The following is a 25,143-nucleotide window of genomic DNA, read 5'->3' on the forward strand; positions in this document are numbered from 1 at the left end:
ACACCATTAATGTTTTGTCTACATATTTGAAGAGATTTGAGTCATCTCTGCACAACTCTCACTTTGTGAGAGTCAAGAAATTGATGCTTAGAGGCTACTAGATATTGAAGGATGTAAAATACTACAATGACGGAATCTTATGATGCTGAAATCAATAAACCCAGTCAAGGTCTGAGGCATGTCTTTTTAATATGAAAAATCAACATAATTAAGTTCGTTTTTTTTTAGTTTTTTTTTAATATAAAAAACACAACACAGAAGGCTACACATATCCCATAATTTAAACAAATACAGTACAACAATCTAAAAAATAAAAAAGAACACAAAAAAAACACAACCCTAACTGTCATTTAGGCCTACTGAAGTAAACTCTTTCAGTACTACAACAGTTACCACCAACTGATATCCCTGAGCAGAGAGAATTGTAAAATGTCCTGCTGTGTGTGTGTGTGTGTGTGTGTGTGTGTGTGTGTGTGTGTGTGTGTGTGTGTGTGTGTGTGTGTGTGTGTGTGTGTGTGTGTGTGTGTGTGTGTGTGTGTGTGTCTGCCTGTCTGCCTGTCTGTCTGTCAGAGAAAAAGGTAAAAGAGTGATGGTAAGGTAGAGATAAAAGCTTAGATGTAAAAACACCCTTTGTCAGTTATCATGAGAAAAGGGCACAGTGTTGGTGTTGTCACAAACTGTAATACAAACCAATAAGTTAACAATAATCCTCTGATTACATTAAATGAAATAAAATCTGTTCATTATTATACATACAACATACATTAGGGATTACTTGGTATTCCCCATACAAAAGACTAACAAGCTTTGGCACAGTCTAAAAGAACCTTCTGTTGGGGGGGGGAATTCATTTTTTATCAAATTTAAGATTTGGTTTTGGTGCCAGTACTGTTCTAAGATTTGTTGGTTGGTGTTGGCACTCTCTCAGGGAAAAAGCCACAGTTTTATGTTACTTTCCAAAAAATATGGGCTTGATTGGATAAAGTTCTGTAATTTATCACTGTAATGACATGCAATTCAGCTGATGACAAGGCCATTACAACACTATTATAACTTAAAGTATTCAGGCCAAATTGATTTATTTATTCATTTACCAACAAAAAGCCAATTTTGTCACATAGACCCATGACATCAACAAATGGTGTAAAGTTATGACTTTTGTACCATAGCCACACCCTTACTCAAATTAAGTGCTTTGGTGAACACACAGGGTAGCAATAAATTAAAATGGACCAATAGAAAGAACTCATCGCTCAGCTTTTCTTTCAAGAAGGACTCAAAGTTCCTAATAACCCCACTCTGCCACTGAAGAGCCAAGGGTTGTCGTCATCATTGTTCTGTGAACACTTGTGTAGCGACCTCATCTCATCCTGAGACGATGCAATCAACTGTCATTTCACCTGATCCTTTAGGGTATACCCTGGTGGCAGCTAGGGTCCCCGAAAGAGCTGTCGCTGTCTGCGCCCTGGCCACAAGATGTCCATGCTTCCGTAACTGCCATCCATTGGAGATTCCTGCTCTCTGCATTCCTCTCTGGGATATGCCGGTTCACGTCATCATCCCTGCCTTACATCATCCCTGCCTTACGGTCTCTGGTCTCCTATTGCCCCATTCCTCTGGGGCACATCCCCACCTCTGTTTAGATCCCCATATCTATCAAGGGGATGATGCATGTGGGACTTCTGTCCAGTTTCGGTGTTTCTCTTTTGGGTTTCAAGGCCCCTGCATGGTCCTGAGGCCTTGCCTCTCCATTATGTTCCACAGCTTGCGCAGGTTGGACTGAGTGATGACGTCGTCGGGCTTGAGGTGCAGCGCTCGCAGGTAGTTGGCCTCGGCCTCGGACAGCTTCCCATTCAGATGGAGGATGGCACCCAGGTTCATCAGGGCTGCCGGGTACTGACGGGGAGGGAGGGAGAGGAGAGGAGAGGAGAGGAGAGGAGAGGAGAGGAGAGGAGAGGAGAGGAGAGGAGAGGGAAGGAAGGAATGATAATGGTAGAGAGAGGGAAGAGAGCAAGACGAAGGGAGGGAGGAAGAGAGACATGATTAACATTGGTGCTCTAGACAGGGGGATATGTGACAGAGGATTTGTGAGTTAGAACTGATAGAATTAAACCATTAGTGAAGACGTTGCTGTTGCTGAAAGGAATGCAGTTAATGGTTGTCGAGGTCACACTCATATTTATGTTTGCGGTCTTTTGAGTAATCATCACCCAAATGATTTCGCTGCTGCCACATGTTCAGCTCATGGTAATTTGACATTTGGTAACAATATTGGTATTGTCACTTGAGTGTGGGAGGTACTCTACTCCAAAGGAGTTGCCAAACAGCACTGCAGTAGATGTGGGATGGGGTCTATGGATGAAATATGTGTAGACATATGTGAAATGTGCAGAATTAGGACTTCTGGCCTAATCAGGACGAGTCATCAGAATCTTTGCATGAATAGACACACGATTGATGAGGTATTTTCAGGCCACAGTATGCCCTTGAATTCATCGTGTGGTGAACTATTTCAAGCTATTTTCAAACTCACCCTTCCTGTAGGACCTCTATTTAATGTAGATTCTGATATGTGAGACGTATTACAGGAGACCTGCCAGATTTTTGTCATGTATTAAGAGAGAGGCTTTGTTAACTTTACTTTAAACTGAGTCAAGCATTAAATAAGCATTGCATTACCCCTATTTGACCTTGCAGTCGTGGGCAAATATGGTCAAATTCGGGAAATAGTTTTGTCAGTGTTGTGGTACAATGACCTTTAGAACTGTATTATTGAAAGGTTTGAAGAAAGAATATGAAGTTATAACTTGTTGTCTGTATTTGGGTCTAAATGATGTTGTGAGGAGTGCAGAGCAGTAGTTTCACTAAAAAATAAATAGCTGAGGACATTACATGGAAGTTTATGGTATACTGTATATGAAGTCCTGTAATACATGTTAGGTAGGTCTTTTATAAAATGGTCATACCTCGTTCTCAAATCAAACTTTGGCCTCTCTCCTCGGGCTTCAGAGGGTTATACCTTCAAGCTCATCATTCTAAGGAAGTCTGTCTCTGCACCCGTCAATTGAACTAAGCTAACAGGATCAGAGGACTTTACTCGCTTTGCCTTGAGCTACAGTTCCTGGGTGTTTGCGCACGTGCGTGTGTTTGTGTGTGTGTGTGTGTGTGTGTGTGTGTGTGTGTGTGTGTGTGAGGGAGTATTTGCGGATTGTATAAGTGTGTTTAAGGGTGCGATTTTATCAAATCGTCCCTTTGAAGTGGCAAAGTGAAACCACCTGTCCGTAACTGAGTATCAAGGGAAGGAATCTCCAACTCAGGCTCCAACAGAGCTCCTAGAGTGCCATAGCAAACACAACCTCACCTCTGCCTCTTCAGCCAAGACAAGACACTTTCACATGCCTGGAAACCTGACTGGAAGCCGTAGGGGTAGGGGTGATGGTTGTGAGCAAACCATTTGACTTAGTGGAGAGTGTAGGTTTCAGGATTTTATTTGATCCCTTTAGCTGAGTTTTTAAAAAATAAATTCATTCAGAGACAAATGAGCAGGAAACATGTCTCTCCACGGGCTGAGCAGAGACAGAGACTATCATTGTAAACAGGCCGAAGATACAGGAGATGCTCCAGACGACACCACTGTGGGGACTTGGAGCTGACGCTGTTTACATGTGTATTGTATATTCAGGACGGTAGCCAGAGATCTTAAGATGCTCTCTCTTAAGGCTAAGACATTGATGAATGTTGTAGGTCTGGCCTGTTCCCAACACTGCCAAATAAAACCTAACCCTGGGCAAAGATGTGATATTAGGCCTTGACCGTGGTCATTTTTGAGCAAGTTTGATTGATAATATAGTCTCTATATCCAGATCTTTATGATGCATACCTTGCCAGTTGTAAATGGTTCTCAGAAAATAGGACTGGGAAACTCAAATGGTTCCAAATATGAAGTAGAGTAAGTGGCATTGCTGTCTGCCAACCCTTGTTGCAAACTCTGGCTTTTCTCTTTGATGAATTGTCTATCGCTGCACGTCTGTCCGACATTGAATTTTTCATGACATGAATCCTCTTTGGATTAAGTTTATATTAGAGGACTTGACATTCGCTAAGCACACACTGTGAGTGAAAATGTCAAAGACAAGAGGTGCTTTGCTTTTGACAAATAACTGAATAAGTGGAAACCCTTGATGTGTCTGAGTGCCTGGCCTTCCTGTGAGTTACAGTACCCTGCATAACAATTACAAGTCTCTGATCAGTGAACATTTATCAAGGGCACAAAGGCAAGGGGAATACTACTAAGAACTTCAGATATTGGTTGTGAGATAACCTAAACTATGCTATCTCAGGGTAGATAATAGAATAGAAGCTGCATTAGCAATGATATTAGTGATATGTCCTGATTTAAGTTGTGTGTTATCTCAAACATATCTTTCCAAAATACCTCCAAAAGGTACAGTATACAAATCTTGGGCTTGGTGGGCTGTTGTTGCCTCTGCTCACTATTGATTAAAGATGAAACGCAAAAACACCCAGCTCTCTCAAGGCTCACAACGGCCCCATACAGTAAGTCACAGAGCCTAGTCACATGACAAATGACCAGAGGAAGCCTCATCTACTCCTGTCTAAAGTCCTACTGTACGACTGTAAATTACCTCTCCCAAACCACTCCACGCGCCTTCTCCCTTTGAAGTGACTGATTGATATTGTGCACAGAGCTAGACGTTTCTCCACAAAAGAATCACAGGGACCCAGACTCTGCCCGGTAGCACTTTATTTCACAGAAGAGAAAATACCAGGTATTTACTTTGTAATTTTATGGTGAAATATACACTCACTGAGCACTTTATTAGGAATACCCATACACCTTCTCATGGTGGAGGTGGTGTAATGGTGTGGGCAATGTTTTCTTGACACACTTTGGGCTCGTTAATACCAATCAATTATCGCTTGAATGCCACAGCCTATTTGAGTATTGTTGCTGACCATGTGCATCCCTTCATGGCTCAATGGCTACTTCCAGCATGATAATGCACCATGTCACAAAGCAAAAGTTGTCTCAAACTGGTTTCATGAACATGACAATGAGTTCAGTGTTCTTCAGTGGCCTTCCCAGTCACCAGATCTGAATCCAATAGAACACCTTTGGGATGTGGTAGAACAGGAGATTCACAGCTTGGAAGTGCACCTGAAAAATCTGCAGGAATTGCGTGACGCAATCATGTCATCATGGACCAGAATCTCAAAGGAATGTTTAGAACATCTTGAGGAATCAATGCCACGAAGAATTGAGGCTATTTTGAGAGCAAAGGGAGGCCCTACCCAGTATTACTATAGTGTTCCTAATAAAGTGTTCAGTGAGTGTAATTACACAATAGTAACCTATTAGTTACTTGTTTGTATATTTGGAATATAGTATAGGAAGCACCCTTAGTCACTTTTTGGTATATACCTAGTAGTTACAGATTGTGTCGAAATCTATGCAGTAATTACCTGAAATTACCCATTGTGACCATATCATTTCCCAAATACTAGGTAAACATGAAAACAGTCCTGTGAAAAGTGGACTGTATACTGCAAAGTGGAGCCGGTCTTTCGTAAGACAACATGAATAATTGAAAAAGCAGGTCTGACGGTGTGTATGGGGCTGATGGGGCTGATGGTGTGTAGTTGTGATTTGTGTTTGTCAGAATGAGTAGTCAAGGACCAGTGGGCCAGGTGCTGTACTCACGTCTGGTCTGAGGCTCGCCGCTTGCTCGTAATACCGCTCTGCCGCTTCATTTAGACTGGCCTGCCTGGAGAGAGAGAGAGAGAGAGAGAGAGAGAGAGAGAGGAAAACAGACAAAGGGAGAGAGGTAGAGAGAGACAGACAGACAGAGGTCATCAGGGGGTTACTCTGAAGTGAAGAAAACTGCATCTGTCTACTGTAGCAGCCTTGTTTCTTTATAGTAGAGAAGTATGGTTTCCTTGGCATTGAAATATTAACCATTTGGTAGTGTAGTGTTTTATTGCAGTTGGGCTAAAGAACATACTCTAGTCATGACTGCCTCTGTTTAAACATCTCTCTCAGTATGATTCTAGTTACGCGGCTGTATACATTTATGTGAAGACTAATGCTAACTGGATCTGATATGCTAACACTAATTAGATCAAGGAGAATCTATCCAGACGTGGAGATAAATATTTATAAGTGTATGCCGTGAGCATACTGGCAGTACTTTATCACCGTGAACTCATCTCAAGTTTACGCCTGAATCTTCAGATCCACATCATTAAATCAGGATTTCTTCCATGCCCTTATTTTTGTTTTTCAGATGGTGCATTTGAATTTCACGCTTAATGGGAGAGAGCCTATGCAATCAGAGAAGAATTATTGAGGGACTTAGCGGACCTGCTTTGAAATGATATTCAAAGAGAAAACCGCTTGACACAGGAACAGGTAGGCTTTTTATTCTCCTTTCATGGGTTAGGGTTAGGGTTAGGGGTCACGCAACACAGCACAACATTGCTGTTCCAGAAGGGAGGGGTGGGGGGGGGAATTGGTCTGTGATTCATAACATCATGTTCATATTTTTTTTGCTTGGAAATTAATCCACCCAAAGGCAGGTCTCTAACCCAATATGTCAGCCATGAGGGTAGGCGAGTACAAGATTAGGTGAGAGGATTATGTCATAGTGAGTTATTCGCTGCGTAGTATCTGTGAGAGCCAGAATGAGGCAGAGAATTTTTACTCTCTGTATCCACCCACTACTATTGTGGCCAAGCAGTTAGACTTCTAACTCACAAATCCTCTGTAGCGGTGCTTCTGGATGAAGGACGCTGAAGCTTAAATGAGTTTTCCAGATATGTAGAGCAAAAGGGAATTAAGAGACATCGTCTCCAATATATCCCTGAGTTGCAGTGAGTGGAGAAGATTTGCAGTCCCGCTTTCAAACGTTTAAAACGTATGGGCTGTCTGTGCGCACACTTTGCCAAACTTGCCATAAAAAGAGAATTCTCCTGAGGTACGGCTCGGTTTCTTTACAAGCCCTGGGCAGAGATGTCATTACTATGAATCAAAACTACACTGCTGTTTCCATATGTTGTATATTACAGTAGCTCTTCGGGAGAATGGGCTGGGAGAACCATATACATAACAAATAGACAATATCATGGCAAACAGCATTATCACACTAATGACTGCAAGAAACTCCAAACAAACGCTCTCGTCTAGAACGTTTTTTGGGGGTGAAAAAGGTTCCATGTTTGGTGTGTATCTTCGTAAAGCCCTTAGCGGGCATGATGCAATGTTTAATATGTCCTGAATTATAAAATATCTACAGCAAGCCAGCTCTCTCAACACTGATAACCTTGGTGGACACGTTGGGATATGGTCATGAATAAAACATACGAATATCCAACCAGATATCTGAGAGACCTGCAGTAATGCATGAATGAAGCAACATGAATGCCATTTTCTCTCCTCTTTTACCATAGTTTATCATGTAGGATGAGGAAAAGTTTGGAAAAATTCAAGTGGCTCTTCAAAGACTTGTAGTGAATAACATAAATGTGTAATAAACGTGTGTCATAAACACAGGTCGTTCATGTAGTGTCACACACCCACCTGAGCATGTGAGCAGCGCTGAAGACCACGTCAAACTCTGAGCTGTCCAGCTCCGCAGCTCTCTCTGCCATCTCTGCTGCTTCCCCCAGACGAGACTGCTCCAGCAGAAACTGACCTGAGAGAGAGAGAGAGAGAGAGAGAGAGAGAGAGAGAGAGAGAGAGAGAGAGAGAGAGAATAGAAAAAAGGAGATAAACAGAAAGAAACAGGTTCAGGGGAGAGATAGAGGGAGGCAGTGAGGGAGAGAGAGAGAGAGAGACAGGGTAAGGGCAATCAAATGAAGGCAAAGAGAGAGTAAGAGCGTGAATGTTGCTGTAATGCCCAGTGGTCTGAGAACACACACATGAGTCTGAGGTGTTTTATGTGGTTCCTCTGGGATCCTGATCACCTGGCTCTGCTTCCACGGGGTTTTGCTGAGGCGCCATAAATATAGAGGATAGCTGTGGCACAGATGTTACGAAGGACCGGCAGGTGTGCAGAGGTTGCTGTGAACGAACAGATTGTGTGTGTGTGTGTGTGTGTGTGCGTGTGTGCGCAATTCTCTGCCAGCTTCTCTGCTAGCTAAAGTGGTTACCTTGATATCCTTATTGTTCACACTTCCTTGCATTCCATGTCAGTTGGCAATTGAATTGCATGTAAATTGGCTTAAAGCATCACGTACATGCAAGGGGTTATTACTGTATGACCGGGTCACATGTGGTGTGAGACATGCGGCCTCCCTGCGTCTTAGCATGTGTGAGTGTGAACAATGGCAGGAAAGGGGTCTCATACTTGTTATCTGATCTCTCCTGTGAGCTTTCACCAGCCCTGTTCTGTCTCCTCAGAAGCAGTCACTGATGATGAATGGTATGTGTGTGTGTGTGTGCGCTCGTGTGTGTGTGCTTGTGTGTGCTCATGTATGTGTGCTTGTGTGTGCTCGTGTATGTGCCTGTACGTGTGTGTGTGTGTGTGTGTGTGTGTGTGTGTGTGTGTGTGTGTGTGTGTGTGTATAATTGCATTTGGAGAAGGAGTTCAGAGAGAGTCATTGAGCACAGTCTCACCCACACCCTGGTGCTCATCCAGTGGATGAGAAATGGCTCCTGCGGCCAGATTATGATAAGAGGTCCGGGGCCAGTCAAAATAAACATCACCTCTGACAAGAGGCTAGGAGATAACAGAGAGAGAGAGAGAGAACTCTCGAGACGGGAAACGACCCGGTCCAAAGACAGCAACCCAACCCGCCAAATTCCAAACACAACCCCGGAGACTCAAGTGCCCAGATATGCAGAGAAAGCAACAAGGAGAATGAAGGCAGATAGAAGGAGAGAGAGAGGGAGGGAGGGATAGCATACAATGGCTCTCTCAGTGCTAAAGGACTTATTTCATTTCCCATGAATATCGTAGCGATAGCGACTAGGGCAAATATTGCCCTGTTCCTTCCACTCTATATGAATGGAGGCATTTACAGAGGCGCGGGCGAAATGTGGTATCATGTATCCCCCCCCCCGCAGCGAAGAGAAGCATCATTAGCAGTGTTTAGTCCGATCCCTGTTTCCTTAGTGAGATAAAGTGAGCATGTCTAGATAAGTCAAGGCTTAGGGTCTGTGACCTCACACAACCATGCATACTCCTACTCTCCGCACACCCAGCAAATGATACCCAATGTAAACTAAAAGGCATGTCTCCGTCTCCCTAATTAGCAGCTATGGTGGCTCTGAGCCGTATGTTCTCTTAATGAGCAGTTGGTGCTCATGTAGGAGTAGAGGGCTGTGGATAAGGTCTTTCACCAAACTTTATCAAGGGATAAAGCTTCTGTATGTGCACATCCTTGAAGTGGTTTTAAAGGGATCTAACCATGAATACATATGAATACACAGTAGTACAAGGTCATCGTAAAGCTTGTGTGCTTACCATAATGCATGTAACAGTTTCCTTTCGCAGGATCGAGCTGAATGGCCTTCAGGTAGAACCGCTCAGCTTCAGTCTTCTGCCCCTGAGAGTGAAAACAGGATTGAAGCGTTTAGTTACAAAAGTTACATATGTCTTAAGATATGTCATTAACTACAATATGCAGATTCTCTACATCTTGCAGTCATATCTCTGACACAGGATTTTGACCCAAACTACATTTAATGTATTCATAAATTTAAAGAAAAAACAAACAAACAGTTGCAATGCAGTATGGTAGAAACGTTTAATATGCAGGAAAACCACCCACTCTCCACTGTCTTTAGTGAAATTAACATTTCAAACATTTTGCGGAGAAACACAAACACCGGATCCCCAGTACTGTACATAGTTGAGCAACTTTACCCCTGATGTGCCAGGTTGTTTCACACAATCACTCTTTGCTAGGGCAATAACAATCTGTGAGTTTACCCTGCATCTGCTATGTATTATTTTAATACACTGTCATGGATGACTTGACACACGGAAGCAGGGCTCATATAAACCAGGAAAATGAACTCATAAAGAACACACACTCAGAACCTGTTTCACCTAGCTTTAGAACAAAAGCTCAGAAAGTGTGTGTGTGTGTGTGTGTGTGTATGTGTGTGTATGTGTGTGTGTGTGTATGTGTGTATGTGTGTATGTATGTGTGTGTGTGTGTGTGTGTGTGTGTGTGTGTATGGCAGCGTTATCCTCGCAACAAAACTGAAAGTGATACAGCCCCTATGTGCGTACAGTTCCCTTTACCCCAATTTTTACGCTTCAGCACTGATTGCTTCCATGTTGGCAGTGGATTTGCCATCCAACATGAAATAAGTGGAGCGGACATGTTATGTTTGGTTCATTAGCTATTTCTCATGCCCGCCTTTTGTTCTAAATGAGAGAAGGGGAAAAAATGTGCCGGATTACTTTATTTTAAATGTTCTTTTGGCTCCTTTTCTTCTAATTAAATCAAGCCCTTTTTTCCCAAGCCCCAGTATTTGAAGTCGGTTGGTTTCACAAACAAACGGTGGTCCTTGAATGACTCTGCAGTATTGCATTAGTAGAAAAGAGAGGGGCAAGGTTAAATACTGTAGAAGGTATTGCTTTTAAGTCCTGTGACTCTCTTATCTAGAATACTGAGCATGTCTGGGTCGTAAGTCTCGCCTCAGCAGGCGTAGCGGTTAGCATTAGCGTCAGTCTCCAAACAGCATACATACAGTATCCAGCAGCTGCACAGCTGGACCAGAGCTCGTAAATCACATCAGCGGCTGGGCTGGCTGGCCACAACTCCCCCATGCTGCACACTACTCATATTCAGACAAGAGGCTCTCCGACAGAGAGCACCCCTGTCTCTACCACTCTGCATAACACGGTAGCCCACTGCACTTACAGAGGTACGGTGACCGACTCTCTTTCAGCGATTGAATAGTGATGTCACACACAGTACACTTTGCGGTGAATAACATGCAACTTTAGTTTGACCCTTTTCCCAAGCCGTTCGATGGTTTCGGAGCCTGTATTATCGATACACGGCGAGACTGCGGAAGGATGGCCAAAATCTCCATGATTGAGTGATTCAATAAGGAAACAGGTAATTGCATTATAAGTCTGTCCGCCGGCCCATTGTCCCGAACCGCCCAATCTCCTGTTCCTAAGCCTGTTGTGGGGGCCACTTCATGGCTCAGGGCCCTGTTTCTAAGGCCTGGGGGGACCCAGCAGATGTCCAGCCGTGCTAGGTGACTCTGATCTGAACTCAGGGTGAAGGGATAGGGGAGGGGGCTGGCGCTCAAATCTGATTACGAGGGGGGAAATGACTGAGGCTTTGGAACGAGACCCCTCAGCCCAGACCGGACCCCTAGGGGTGCAGCTGCTGCAACAGCCCTCAGATGTGTGTGTGTGTGTGTGTGTGTGTGTGTGTGTGTGTGTGTGTGTGTGTGTGTGTGTGTGTGTGTGTGTGTGTGTGTGTGTGTGTGTGTGTGTGTGTGTGTGTGTGTGTGTGTGTCAGGGGGCCAGCAAGGATAGGAGATGGGACAGATGATGTTGGAGCGCTGTGATACAACCTGTTCTTGCCTCTGGACTGAGAACCTGAGGCTATGGAAGAGGAAGGGGTCACAGTCCTCACGTAGGTCGCAAGGTGTTCTGGGGGGGTTGATTTTCATAAAATCCTAACGCAAATCAGCTGTGAACACATCTGTTGTCACACAGTTGTTTTTCTCTCCAGAATAGCATTGGAGGGGATGAGAGAGGTGGATGGAGGGGATGGGGGCCAGAGTGCACCTTAGAACAAACACAGACTGTCGGGGAGATGTTTGGGAAGGAATGGCTGGATGTAACCACTGTATGTAACCACCCTGTCAAAACACCACACATACACAGGCCTACACAAAACCATGCACACACACTTGTGCATGCTCAGACAAACACAAGCATGCAAACACACTCACACATACACATGCACATACACACGCCTGCATGCACACGCGCGCGCATACACACACACACACACACACACACACTCAAACACTCACAACACAGTCCTCCCCGCCAGACAAAGCCCTCATATTTGTGACCTTCAACCATCCAGTGGAGATAGTTGGACAGTTCTGTTTTTTTTCCAATGCCTGTAGGCTACTTTATGGCAAGGCAATTATTCCTTAAACTTATGTGTCACCTAGGTTGCTCTATTGATCTTTTTTGTGGCATAAGCTTGCCTTGTTTTGTCAGCTCACTATTGTGCATGTCGTTGCCCATTTAGAGGTGCAATGAATCTAAGCGGCTTCCGATCAGGGACCACTGTCTATTTAACATGTGACATTATCCTTATTCTATCAACTCTGAGGCTCCCTACAATTATCACAACTCCTTGGGCTTAGACAGTAAAATCAATTAGATGAACTGGCTTGGCCAAACGCTTCTTTACAAAGTCACTCAATATTCATCAGCCCTCAGGCCCTGTCTAATTAAACTTAGCAAGGTAGCTAACCGCTGTGATTAACACTAAGTTAAAGCTTTGCTTTGCTCCATTGTGTTACCATTCTTCATTCCGTTCCATGTATTACAGTGAGCCCGTCTGCTGATTTCTAGTAGCTAGAAGGAAGCTAGGTCTTTGAGAGCCATGTCTGCTCTATTCATTACATTTCTACCTGCAACTGTTACCATCTTGCTAACTTGCAACACCTTTGCACCGACATCTAGTGAAATATGTGAAATATAGATTCAACTCTTTGAGCCTCACCCCTAATAATTGGGGTCAAATACATAGAGGTTAGTAGGGGAGGTACAGTACTTACAATGATGGACAGGAGTTTCCCGTAGGTCAGGTGGGCGGGGATGTGGTCCGGCTTGGCCCGGAGGGACTCTCTGTACCAGTGGCCCGCCTCCTCCAGCCTGTTAAGCCTCATATAGGCCTCTCCTACCAAAGGTCAAAGGTCATGGGGGTTAGGAGTTATCATAGCTAACCTGACAGCTAACCTTGGGGTGCTTCTCTGACGCATTGATAGAGACGCAGTGGTTGAAATGGGCTGGACCCACCACTTCTTATATCCTACTGCTTGAATAACGGCACCTTTATAGAGTACCAGCTCTAAAATACAAGCTCCACAGTATGGTGAAATAAAAAAAAAAAAGGATGTGGTGGCCTTTGTCATTTCTATCTTTTCAGAGTTATGATATGAATGATGAGGATTTTCCAGCGTCTCTGTGACTCTGATGAATAGATAAGACTGTTACTGTATATGACAAGGACTGAGATATTTTCCATTTCCGTCCTATTTTCCAACAGGTGCGGGGCCGATAACGCAGCTGGAAACCAAACTGATTCCCATGCCTTAGTGCCTAAAACCACACGTCATTCCGCTAAATGAAAAAAAAAAAAAATACGCCTGAACCCGGAGCGGTTGGAATGCAACAGCCTCTCTCTGAGAGAGAGAATGTCTGTGTTCTCAACGCCACGAGAACGCGCCTGACCTCAGAGCAGCAAGCGGCACCGCTCCCCAGGGCACTGATACGCAGGGTGATGACATCAGCTGTAACAAACTGTCCCCCAGACATCACATAGTGTAACCCCGAGGTCCCCTCCCCTCAACCCCCGTACACCTGAACAAACAGAAACGTGTTTCTCAGCCCTGCACGCGCCTTCGCAAGAATTTTGTCGACATAGCCCGGGAATCTCAAACATGCAATCAGGAAGGGCTTCTAATAATGTAATTAGTGCTAGAATAACAAAAAATGGACATGACTTATTACAGAGCTTAGATTTAATTCACTACAACCTGATATGCATCTACATTAAAATTGCTGCCATACCTAGGGGATGTGGTGTTACCATTAAACCGTTGTTATCTGCTCAAGCAGATCAAATAGTCTTTGTTTTATTGACATATCTTGAAATCTTTTTTTTCTTGTGTTCAAAACTGAAGACCTTCGGCAGGTGGCTTAACAACTGGTGAGGGCAGTAGAGGTAGGAATGCAAATCATATTTCGAAATGTTTACTCTGCAATTCACAGCTGACAAGAAATAGCGATGAACAAGGATCATTCGGCATTATGAAGGATACTTAGATGACTCAACGTGTGTCTCCCTGTGCCAAGTCGTACCCACCCAAGAGCAATGTTGTAGTCAGTGCCAGGTTTTTCATCTGAGGTAATTGGGTAAGTCAAAAGCCTGACTTCACTCTAGCTTTACTGTCAAACCAGATTAAGATCAATTGAGGAGTTAAGCGCTTCCCTCAAACAGATTACCATAATTGGTGGCAATAGCATTTGAATACCTTGCATTTAAACAGGACATGGGACATAGGAATGCAATTTGAACTCATCAATGAGAGATAGAGAGAGAGGGAGAATGAGAGAGAGAAATTGCAACAAAATATTGACTCATACTCACCCATCATGTTATAGAGACTCTGAGGTGCAAACTGCCTTGGCATTTTCTTCACGGCTTCTTTGTAGACAGACAAAGCTTCCTGTAGAAAAAAAAAAAATCAGTTCAGAGAAGTTGTCTGGCACAAGACAGAACTCACTGAGCTGAAGCCAGAAACTGACATGAGTCCTAGTCTCAGATGATGTAACTCATCATGCAAGGTTAGCTCCACAAACTACTTCCACCACAACTTAATTCTAGCCGTTCTATCTCTACGTCTTGGCCTCCATGGAACTGTTACTGTACCTCCTGCAGGCCCTGCTCGTGGAGCAGCTTGCCCAGGTTATATAGGCAGCTGGTGACGGAGCTCTTGTGGGCGTGAGGGTCCTTCAGGTTCTCGTCTGGGATCTCAGCACAGGTCAGGAAGGTCTTCTTGGCCTCGTCCAGACCACCCTGGTTCATCAAGATGATCCCTGTGTTCAAGTAGGCCGCTATGGGATAGAAAGTGGAGGATGAGAGGGGGCAGAGGAGGAGAAACAGGAGGGGAGGATGAAGAGAGACAAGGGGAAGGAGGGGCAGAGTAGGAGAGACAGAGGGGGGAGAGGAAGAGAACAGGAAGGGGAAGAGAAAAAGAGATGAAGAAAAACAAAGGGTCAGAGAGTTCAGACACATTCAGGAGTGAAGGTGTGGGATACAGAGTGGATAAAAACTGAAAGCCCAAGCTCTCACTGTCTGATGCTAACGCCTAATAAGAAAGACAGTGGAGCAGTCAAGAGTGAGATTGACTTCCATTCCGCTGCCCAGCTGAAGTGGCTAGATAGCGCTTTGCAATGGCCAGTCGGGCAGGGAAGACAAATTAACACTGAACTGCGATGAATACCTGAATACACATTAAATTAAATTAAACAAAGCCAGAACCAAACCATTAGTGATGTTGTGCATGAATTCTTCTTCTCATCGCCGATAGTCGGACCCGATCGCAATCACTGCTGCCTGCTATTCGTCAGTTAGAAAATGGGGCTGTTAGGTTTACTTACACGCTAGAGTTGGCCGGCTCCCAACGGCCAGCTTATAGTAATGCAGCGCCTCGGAGAATCGGTCATTCTCTTGTAGCAGCAAACCCCTGGAGGGAGGAGAGAGGAGATGAGGAAAAAGAGAGAGAAGAGGCCCAGAGGTTTAGACAAAGTGACAGAAAAAAAACACAGTGATCAGTGACACATAAAAGCTGTGTGACCTTTGACCTCTTTAGCCTTCATTTTATTTATCTGTCAACCGTCTGTCTTCTTGAAATGACACCCTTGCAAAAGTCAAAGTGTTGTGTAAACGCTTAAATGTGTTTTTCTTCCTCTTTTTTTTTTTTTTTCAAAGGTTAGTCTTCTAGTTTCTTGACATTTGCAATGTGAGGGGAGAATAATACTGTCAGTCTGTGAGAATGGAAGAAATTAGCCAGTTATGAGGCTTTGGCACCTTTGACATTCTGGGTTAATACGTGTATTAGAAGTGCCTGCACGTTCTCCATGAGGCCTGCAAATCATGATTAATGAAATCACTGTCAGGAGGAACAGGAGCCTGCGGGGAATACACCAACCCATTTCCTCTCACTCTGTCAGTCTTCCCCCCCCTCTCTCTCGCTATCTCTCTCTCTCTCTCTCTTAACTGCTCTTTCTCTCCCTTATCATCCGTATTCCTATTTCTCTCTCCTCACCACCCGTTCCTCTCATTCCACCTTCTAGCCTTTTGTTTGTCTCTTCCCTGATTTACCTGTGATCTCTCTCTCTCTCTCTCTCTCTCTCTCTCTCTTTATTTCTGTCTAAGCACTATTGATGGATGGTAGCTTTCAGTCCTCGTCCCTGTTGAGTTAGGAGATGAGGAGGGAAGTAGAGGTGACACGTGACATCTTCAGACTCACAGGTTATACAGCATGTCAGCCATGTTCCCCCGGTAGTACAGAGCGTTTCTGTATGCCCGCTCCGCCTCCGCCATCTTGCCCTGGTTCTTCAGGACATTGCCCAGGTTACCCCATGCTAACGAGAGAAAGGTGTCAGTCAAGGGCAGGGTTTTCTATAAATTCTCTCAAATATGAAAATATATAAAACTAAATTATGACTACAGGAAAGAACATACATATTAATAAATTACTTTAAAGTTATTGAATGGATGTGGATTTATAAATTTGGGCCCCACTTTATCAATAGGCCAGAGGAGAAAAACAATGCTCCGTACTCCACACCGTTACCTTTAGCAGGGTTAACACGGATCCCTGACTTGTAGAGCATCTCCTCGTTCCGCCAGTCCCTGTTCCTTAGTACGGTTTTAACCCCATACAGCAGGACCAGGCCTGCACAGAGTCCTAGCAGCAGAGTCCTGAAGCCCCTGGTCCTCAGTCTGACGTACAGGGCCCTGGCCCCCACCGCCACCAGCAGGCAGAAGCCCATACTGGGGACATACAGCACCCTCTCCGCCACCACGAAGCCCACGTAGAAGAACAGGTTGGTGGCCGGGAGGAAGGGCAGGGAGAGCAAGCCCAGGGAAAAGACCACCATGTTCTCCGTAGAGGGGAGGGTGGTCCGAGGGCTCCAGTGATGAGGTTTAGCTGACAACCCGTTCCCATTGAGGTTGGTCTTTGGAGAACCCTGCTCAGAGTTTGTGTTGTGGTTCGCGTCCGGTGGGTGGTAGCCGTTCCCGTTTGTAAGTGGCTTCCCGTTGGTGACGTGGGCTTTCCCATTGGTCTCCTTGACCTTGGAGGTGGGGCTACTACGAAGGCCAAACCACGCCAAGAGGGAAAATCCAACATAGAAGGCCATGGTGTGAAGGTTCCTCCAATCAGCGAAGCTCCTCACCAGGGGAAGGGCATCCATGGACCAATCGAAGCTGAGTTTGTTGGGGCAGAGGAGGAGCCAGGCATTGGCTGTGGGAAGGTAGAGGAAGGTCAGGGTTCTGGTGAAGAAGTGCGGCGAGTCTGCCGCGGGGTTGTCGGAGTTGGAGAAGTTGGGGGGCTTATTGCCCATCCAGTAGAGACGAGCCCCCAGGAGAATCACCCCCCAGGAGGCCAGCAAACTCAGACTCAACAGCATGCTCATGTTCTTCCTCTGTGAGAGAGAGAGAGAGAGAGAGAGAGAGAGAGAACAGAAATATGACATCTAGAACTTGCTATTTATCCTTATACATTAGTGCAAAACTGGGATTTGATACAGTATAAAGCTCCACTAAGTTAGAGGTTAAACAGCTGGTTGATTTAGCATTGCAAAGCATTTCAAAAATAGATCTGTTCATAAAATTCACAAGAATGTTTTTCAAAGCTACCTTGGGCACAAGCCGTGTTCATGCACAATTGCTATAGCCAAGTGCTCTGTGCAATACTGGCAAGGTTTCTTTAAAAAAGTATCCACAATGGCCAGAAATAATATGACCCTGTTGCTATGCAAACACAGAAAGCATTTTTAGAAAAATATGACGCATTCAAACTAGTGTGGGACTAAATGGGAGTTGGAGAGCACTTGGTTGGTTATACAGTAAACATAATTATTTCAAGTGTTTTCTAATTAGCCTAAACAATGGTGTCACCCCTCCTCTTGCGTTTATTTATCTTTGATTAATTGGAATTATTCCCTGAAGGACAAGCATTTTTCGCATTTTTGACATTACTATCCCAGGTCACAATTTGCACAATGTGCACAATTTGCTATCATTGCCCAATCAATTAATTAGATACCCATCTCAATATGATGCATGCAATGTTAAGCTCAATGTTAGCTCTCTAAACAGTATTGAAATTAAATATTCAGTTGTCGGTGAACATTCTTTCAATTGTGGGTTAACAAGCTAAGAAAACCTCACTGTTCCGCCTGCTATCCTTCAGATCAATTGACCTCTTAAATGTTTATTTTGGAGAGCTGGTGCCAATAAAGTTTTTAACCGTTTCCTTTCCCCCAATAAAGACACATCAAATAAACAGAGCACAATGTCCACCTCTATTCAGGAGCATTAGACCATGATATTGTGGTGCACACTGACTGCATACGATGACATCATTGCTGTTAAGCAAAGCACTGCACTGTGCTGCCCTCATTCAGTTTATTGTATTTATCTTTTTTGCTTTAATAGTCTATTTCACATATCTTCTTGTAATGTCCTTATCCGAAAATATGTGTCAAGAGTAGACCAACAATTACTTCAGTCCATTTTGACCTTGTGTGGTATTTGCAGGAGGTGGTGGTTCTGACAGCTTGCCCATTGCCTAACAGAGTTGAAGGGAGTCTGACTCGTAATCGGCTTCGGCTCACCGTGTTGGTATGTAGATGCTATTTACCCCCTATGAGCATTAATACTGAAGCACGATCAGCATTAGGTCTCCTACTCAGCAGCGGTTTGTCACGCAACACCTTTCACTGGCCTGTTACTGAGGCTCATAGGGACAGTTACTCAGAAACGCCATTTTACTTCACAGTTGCCAGGACGATCCCCTTTATGAACTTCTGAGAGCAGAATGGACCTTATGAAAAAAAACGCTATTATTAGTATTACTATTATTTGGCATGAGAAATAAGAACCTTTTGGCGTTTTAGGCTCATAAAATCAGAGAACAATGTTTCTTTGATGTATAGATTAGAACACAGCTCAACCGCAGTGGCAATAGCTGCCAGGGGACCACTGTGTAAAAATGAATGGAGAGCCAAAATATGAATTCATTTTACTCTTGGACTGGTCATAGGACCCCCGTTCACAGTTACGGTTGCTAAGATAATACAATGTTGTCTGATCACGTCCTTGACCCTTGCCTGGCTAATTAAATCACATCTGTCTAAACGCAGGGTCACGACCCACTGGAGCCGTGAAGGAGGAGAGGGAGGGGGCAGCTGTGAAAGCAATGTATTGACACAGATACCAGTGATTGACTATAAGATGGAACATGGTCCTCTCTGGAGAATGGGCCTTTCCGTTGGTCTTATGGTCTGAAAAAGCTTGATTCATTTAGAGGTATCTGTGATGTTGCTTTTTTGAAGATTAATTGGGTGACTAAAAGACCTGCTAGATATCTGGCACTGTAGCTATGCTAACTCCCTCTCCATGTGTTGAAATAGACTATTTATTAAATAAGATGAAAAGGATTATACATTAAAGCTTTTCAACAGATATTATTAATCAGAGAGTGAGTGGCCAGGGAGTTGTCTGTTCTTCCTACAGACAGAGCCAATGTCTTCCCCGCACCAGCGTTCAGTGAACTCTGTCTGAACCCGTGGGGGTGACATGAGAGCTGTGTGTGTGTGTGTGTGTGTGTATGTGTGTGAGAGATAGAGAGGGAGGGAGGAGGGAGACAGATAATGTGTGTGTGTGTGTGTGTGTGTGTGTGTGTGTGTGTGTGTGTATGTAATATAATATAATATAATATATGCCATTTAGCTGATGCTTTTATCCAAAGCGACTTACATTGAAGTGAGTGCATACATTTCAGTATATATGGTCCCAAACCCACAACCTAAGCGTTGTTAGCGCCATGCTCTACCAACTGTGCACGCGTGTGTGTGCGTGCGTGTGTATGTGTGTGCGCGTGTGTATGTGTGTGTGTATGTGCGCATGTGTGTGTGCATGTTTGAGTAAGGGGTGTTTAAAAAGTCCCTCAAAATCACATTTAGCCTATTTCTCACTTCATTAGAGATACTAAAATGTAAGAAATGAACTCCTTTGTAGATCTGAAAGAGCTTCAGGTGTACAAGCAGGGTCAGGGTTGTTAACTGCAGCACAGCACAGGCAACCAGGGTCAAACGCAGCATAGCCTGAGCTTCCAATCGCAGAGAGGGCTGATACTGTACAGTTTCCCAATGGATTATTCCTCCGCCAGTGTTATTGTGCACAGAAGTGTAAACAGAGAAAATCCTCTTTAAAAGCGGCACAGTGCAGACAGAACTAACTTCCACTTGGTGCTCTCATTAGTACGTAAACATGGCTCCAGTCCACTCCCCCAAACATAGAGCTTAGAAAACAACGGCTCTGCTGAGGATCAGACTCACTAATCAGTGCACTCTTTGAGAGGGAAAAATGAATGAGACCTGCATCAACGATCCCCCTGAGTTTTAAATAAGAGGTTTAAGCTTGACTCGTCTAACCCTTTCACCGCAGTTCATTTGCTGATTCTGCTAGATGAGCTCGGAACTGAGACGACCCAAGTCTCACCGACGTAAAGAGGGAAATTTCCTCTGAGACGAACTGTGAGATAAGCAAATTACAGAAAGTCTTTTGTGGAAAGCTCTCCACAGGGGGAAGGTCAGACGGGGCAAAGTTTGGAGCTTTGCTAAGTGAAAAATGAGATATTGATTTCTGGACTACAGAGCAGCTACACAATGGACAAGACAATGTATTTTAAAGAGAGGGAAATGTGCTTATTGACAGATAATCTGTTTGTCTGAGAAATGTAATGTTGCCCTATATCAAGAAAGAAACAGTTCTAACTGGGGAGTACATCAGCTTCATTACACCCCTCAGTACCTCCTTCAAACCCCCAATCATTCCTTAATTGACTTCAAGATCAATCTCAGACTCAAAAGACCAAACCTGCCACTTATAACATGGTGGGAAATTCATCAATCAGGTTTATTTGAGTCAAATTGGCTTAAATGGCCTTTAAATTATATACTGCACTGTACGCTTAGAGAGTCTCAAAGTCAATGTCTGCTTACTTACCATAAAACTTATTTTAGTAGCCCGGGCGTTTATTTGCTTTAACCACGGAGCACTCCCAGCACGTATTAGAGACCGGCGGTTATTCTGTTGCCCCACCGCTGTTGCCAAACTGCTGTTGCCAAACTGCCGCTCAAACCCGCAATATGACAGATCTGAAGGCTGTATATCGACTGAGAACAAATATCCACCAACATTATTAGCCGACAATAAGTCAGTCAAACCCAGATTCATCTTTGATAGACGATAATTTATTATTGTTTCTATGCAAGACTGCCACAAATCTGTCAAGACTGTTGAAAATACTGGCAATCAAATGCGTTGCTTTAATCATCTGCTTATATCAACAGAGAATACATCCATACATCCATACATACGTCCATCGTTTATTAGAGATTGCTTCAATGTCATTATTGGCCCGGCTATTATTTGAGACAGGTGTTCATTGGATGTTTTACTGTACTATTGTGCTTCTCATTCTATTCTTCCCTTCACTAAATTCTGCTTCTCATTCTGTTCCGCTCTCTCCTATTTCAGTCTGAGCAATTTGTGAGAAATGACTATGTAAAAATCACCTCACAAAGCTCACTGGGGCTTGATTTGATTACAAACATATGTCATCGAAGGAAATGGAGGATCATAGTTGTTGCTCTTCCGGTCGAGTTGGCTCATTTACAACAGAGTTGCTGTCTGATTGGAGTTTAGAAGATCCGTGGCTGTGCTGGTAAAAGGCTGGAATAATCCTCGGCAGCATGTCAAAGCTCTGACGTCCCACTCGCGCCAAGGCTTTGAATCTAAAACCCCTTAATTCTCCACAGATCTCACAGGCTGAGGATTATTGCTGTTCCCTTAATAAGCCCACTCTGCTTGATATCCACATGGAGACCTACTCTCTCTCACTCTCTCCCTGGTTCTCTTTCCCCTTACTTTTCTCTCTCTTTCTCTGTTTCTCTGGTTCTTTTTCCCCTTCCATGCTCCCTCTCTCTTTCTAAACGTTCACGCAGACTGTAGACAAGCCCAGCCAATCTCTTGATGCTGCTTCTCATTGGTGATTAGTGTTAATGTTAAAACACTGTTGCCTTCTGCGTGTGGTCTTCTAATACAAACCGTGGGCCTAGAAGTATCTGTTTGATGTGTTTATAACATGTTTGAAGACGCAGCAGGATTAGGTTGTCGTTAGACACTTAAAGCTGCTGCCAACTGAATGAAAACAGTTTGATCCTACAGACTTCCCCTAGTAAAGTCACAAGGCGTTTACGCTTCTCATAAATCATCCTGGTATATTCGGTTGATCATGGCTGGGCCTTTTTGGACCATAATCCTGAAGTTCTGAACCAGAGTTATGTGCATACGGTCCACTTGCCGTGCTTTTGATGGTCTGCTGTGTTGTAATAAAAGCATCTTTTATCTTGTATATGATAAATTAAATTCTCGTGCTCTGCATTTCTACTGACTCTGCACATTTCCCATCTTTCTGAGACAGAACTAGGCCTAGCACTGAGAGACTGACTTTGATAAGGTGACCTCATTACCCGACACGGTACTCGCTCTAGGAGCCGAGGTGGTGCTAGCACAAGGAGCCCTCGAAAGAGGTCATAGGTTATAGGGGGACAACTGCAAATTTGGGGAATGTGTCTGTGTGCCTTAACCTCTCTGACTCGAAAACAAGAGCAATGTCACATGGTTACAGCCCCCCTCTCTCACTGCAGTGCTAGACACAACTTTGTAGAATCCAGCAAATCTTCTAAAAAAAAATAACAAATAATAAAAAAATAACTTTCTCTCACAGTGAACAGACTTTGTTTTCCAAGAACCTCAACTGATTCTGAGATATGGAATAATATTGGGTAGCAGGTTCACAATTGTACCTTTTCTGAGCTCCGGCACGGATGCACAAAGAAGCATAAACACTGCAAACATAGTCAAACTAGAGAGTGAGAGGGGGAATTACAATCGTGGGCATCATTTCACAGCTGAACGCCCCTGTGCAGGATAATTGGCACAGCATTCATCAAGCCGTCAGCTACCACCGGCCGTGCTAATCTGCGAGCCCCCGGTCCTCATTGAGACAAACGAGAGAGAATACTGTTTCTGTCACGCTTTAATCACACGCAGCGAAGGCGCTATCGAATCCCGCCCTTTGTGCCTGTCTTCAGGACCCGAGCGTGAGATGCCCACTCCGAAGCTTATTAGGGGGCGGAGACTGTCATTTGAGCATCGACTGTGCATTTCGTACTGTCGCCACGGGGAACATAGAAGTTATGGTTTACACCTTTAAATACCGGCCTGAGGCTTTGATAGGGGATGGAGAAAACATTTTGAGGGACGTCGACGCCGTGCATGATGAAAAGGTGCATCTGATGTAAAGGTTTTTATTTCCGTCCCTGAGTCATCCATCATTCTCTGCTGTTTGTTTGTTTTTGCCTCTGACAGGCTGGGCGTGATCATACGAAATAAAGAGATTTCGGGCTTATGATAGTGATATACATGACTTATCTTATGAGTTATTCCGTTGTGGCTGCTATGCTAATACCCTGGTAGCATTAGAAGGGTGCAGTACTCTTTCCTTCTCCTCTCCCCAAGGTTCCTCAGGCCTTTCGTCTCATTTCAGTCTCACTAGAGAGATAATGGGATGAGAACTGGACTGCGAGCCAAACCGTATGCCTCTCCGTTCCCACAGAGGCGCTGATTTGCATTTTCTTATTGGTTTGGGTGATGGCAAGCTGGCGTTCAGGTAATGTGATAAGTGTGTTCTCCCTTAACCCCAGCCGCCCCCCGCCCCCACCACAGAGTCAATTAAAAAACCTTTTATTTTTTTCTATTATCTGAAATAGCAATACCTGCGGCATATAATTGCCCCAATATGTTAGCACCAACAGCATCTTAGCCTCAGTCGCCTACGTGATGCAAGTGCAGTGAAGCTGTGCCCGACTAGGTAGGGTCCGACAGGGGCAGAGGGGTGCTTTTCTGGTCGCAGCGGGTGAGAAAGAGTGAAGAGAAGAACGGCAGATAAAGAGAGGAAGTGAGAGCATAGTTTCCCTCAATCTCTCTCCTCTTTCTTTCCCTCTGCCTCTCTCTTTGTGTTCCCATGCGTTGAGACTGTCTGGGTTGTAATCGGGGAGGCGATAGCCCCGGCCGTCCGTCCCGGCATACGGAGAGCCACTGGGAGATTATGGCTGAGTGGCGTGTGAGACGAGGGCATCGCCACGGTGATAAATGAGCCAGATGTCCCGGCAGTGACAGGGGTTGCGGGGTTGGCACCCGGGTCTGTCAGCTGGCACCGGGAGATTGCCCAGGTCTATTGTGTCAGAGTAAAGAGTGGAGGGTTCTGTTGAAATACCTGCTCTCTAGTGGAGAGATAAGCATAATGGGGAATGGGATTTGAGGATGGTTGAAGGGCAGGGGAATTTGATTTAATGATGCAATCGCACTCACTTTATTGTAATGCCACGAAAACCGTTGAAGGGTTGAACAGGTTATACAGAGAACATTGAAAACTGTATTTTTTCATATCGCTCAATATGTGTGAGTGTGCATGCGTGTGTGCGTGTGTGTGCTTATATACTATACAAATAGCGGACGACGTGTATAAATGTCACTCAACCATAAATGGTTTGAAGTAATTTAGCATTATGCATTCCATCATGTCACCAAAAATACGTGCTTCCTGATAACATGTGATAAGTGTTGTCATTTTTCTAACAAGATTTATCAATAATGCACCACCAAGTTTTCACTTTGGTAGGTGTGTAGAAATGATGGTCGTGTCTGATGGCGTCTAAATGACGCCAAACTGTAGGGCCTGTAAGTGCAAGCCATTTACGCACGTTCGCTATTAAATGCACCTTTCTCCAACACACTGCATTATGGCTTAAGGCTGTAAATAGATAGCCAGGGTGTCACTGCTAATTGAAAGACAGATGCTTTAGTACATCAGCTAGGGTCCACACAGCTCATTCCTGCTGTGCAGAGACAGTTAAAGTGTCCCAGCCTCTCTCTGAAATCCCCTAATAACAGCTTTGGGGTATCAAACTGCCAAAGAGTACTACAGCAAAGCTGCATCAGCGCATAGTAAACCCCACAAATAAGAAGACACACACA

General features: G+C 44.3%; 1 protein-coding gene across 1 annotated transcript in view; it reads right to left on the bottom strand.

Annotated features, from left to right (window-relative positions):
• Window positions 1-340: 340 nt before the first annotated feature.
• The window catches only part of tmtc2a (transmembrane O-mannosyltransferase targeting cadherins 2a), a gene marked incomplete at its 5' end in the record, with an annotated part of 49,094 nt that continues 24,291 nt past the window's right edge, over window positions 341-25,143 (bottom strand). The window contains 10 exons of the mRNA XM_083691980.1: window positions 341-1,896; window positions 5,723-5,786; window positions 7,598-7,712; window positions 9,486-9,567; window positions 12,797-12,918; window positions 14,392-14,470; window positions 14,674-14,858; window positions 15,405-15,490; window positions 16,277-16,391; window positions 16,604-17,456. Of these exons, the coding sequence (XP_083548106.1) occupies window positions 1,714-1,896; window positions 5,723-5,786; window positions 7,598-7,712; window positions 9,486-9,567; window positions 12,797-12,918; window positions 14,392-14,470; window positions 14,674-14,858; window positions 15,405-15,490; window positions 16,277-16,391; window positions 16,604-17,456 (1,884 nt within the window). The 3' untranslated portion in view covers window positions 341-1,713. The remainder of the gene's footprint in view (window positions 1,897-5,722; window positions 5,787-7,597; window positions 7,713-9,485; window positions 9,568-12,796; window positions 12,919-14,391; window positions 14,471-14,673; window positions 14,859-15,404; window positions 15,491-16,276; window positions 16,392-16,603; window positions 17,457-25,143) is intronic.

The sequence above is a fragment of the Argentina silus genome, assembly GCF_951799395.1.
Source record: "Argentina silus genome assembly, chromosome: 20".
Classification (NCBI taxonomy): Eukaryota; Metazoa; Chordata; class Actinopteri; order Argentiniformes; family Argentinidae; genus Argentina; species Argentina silus.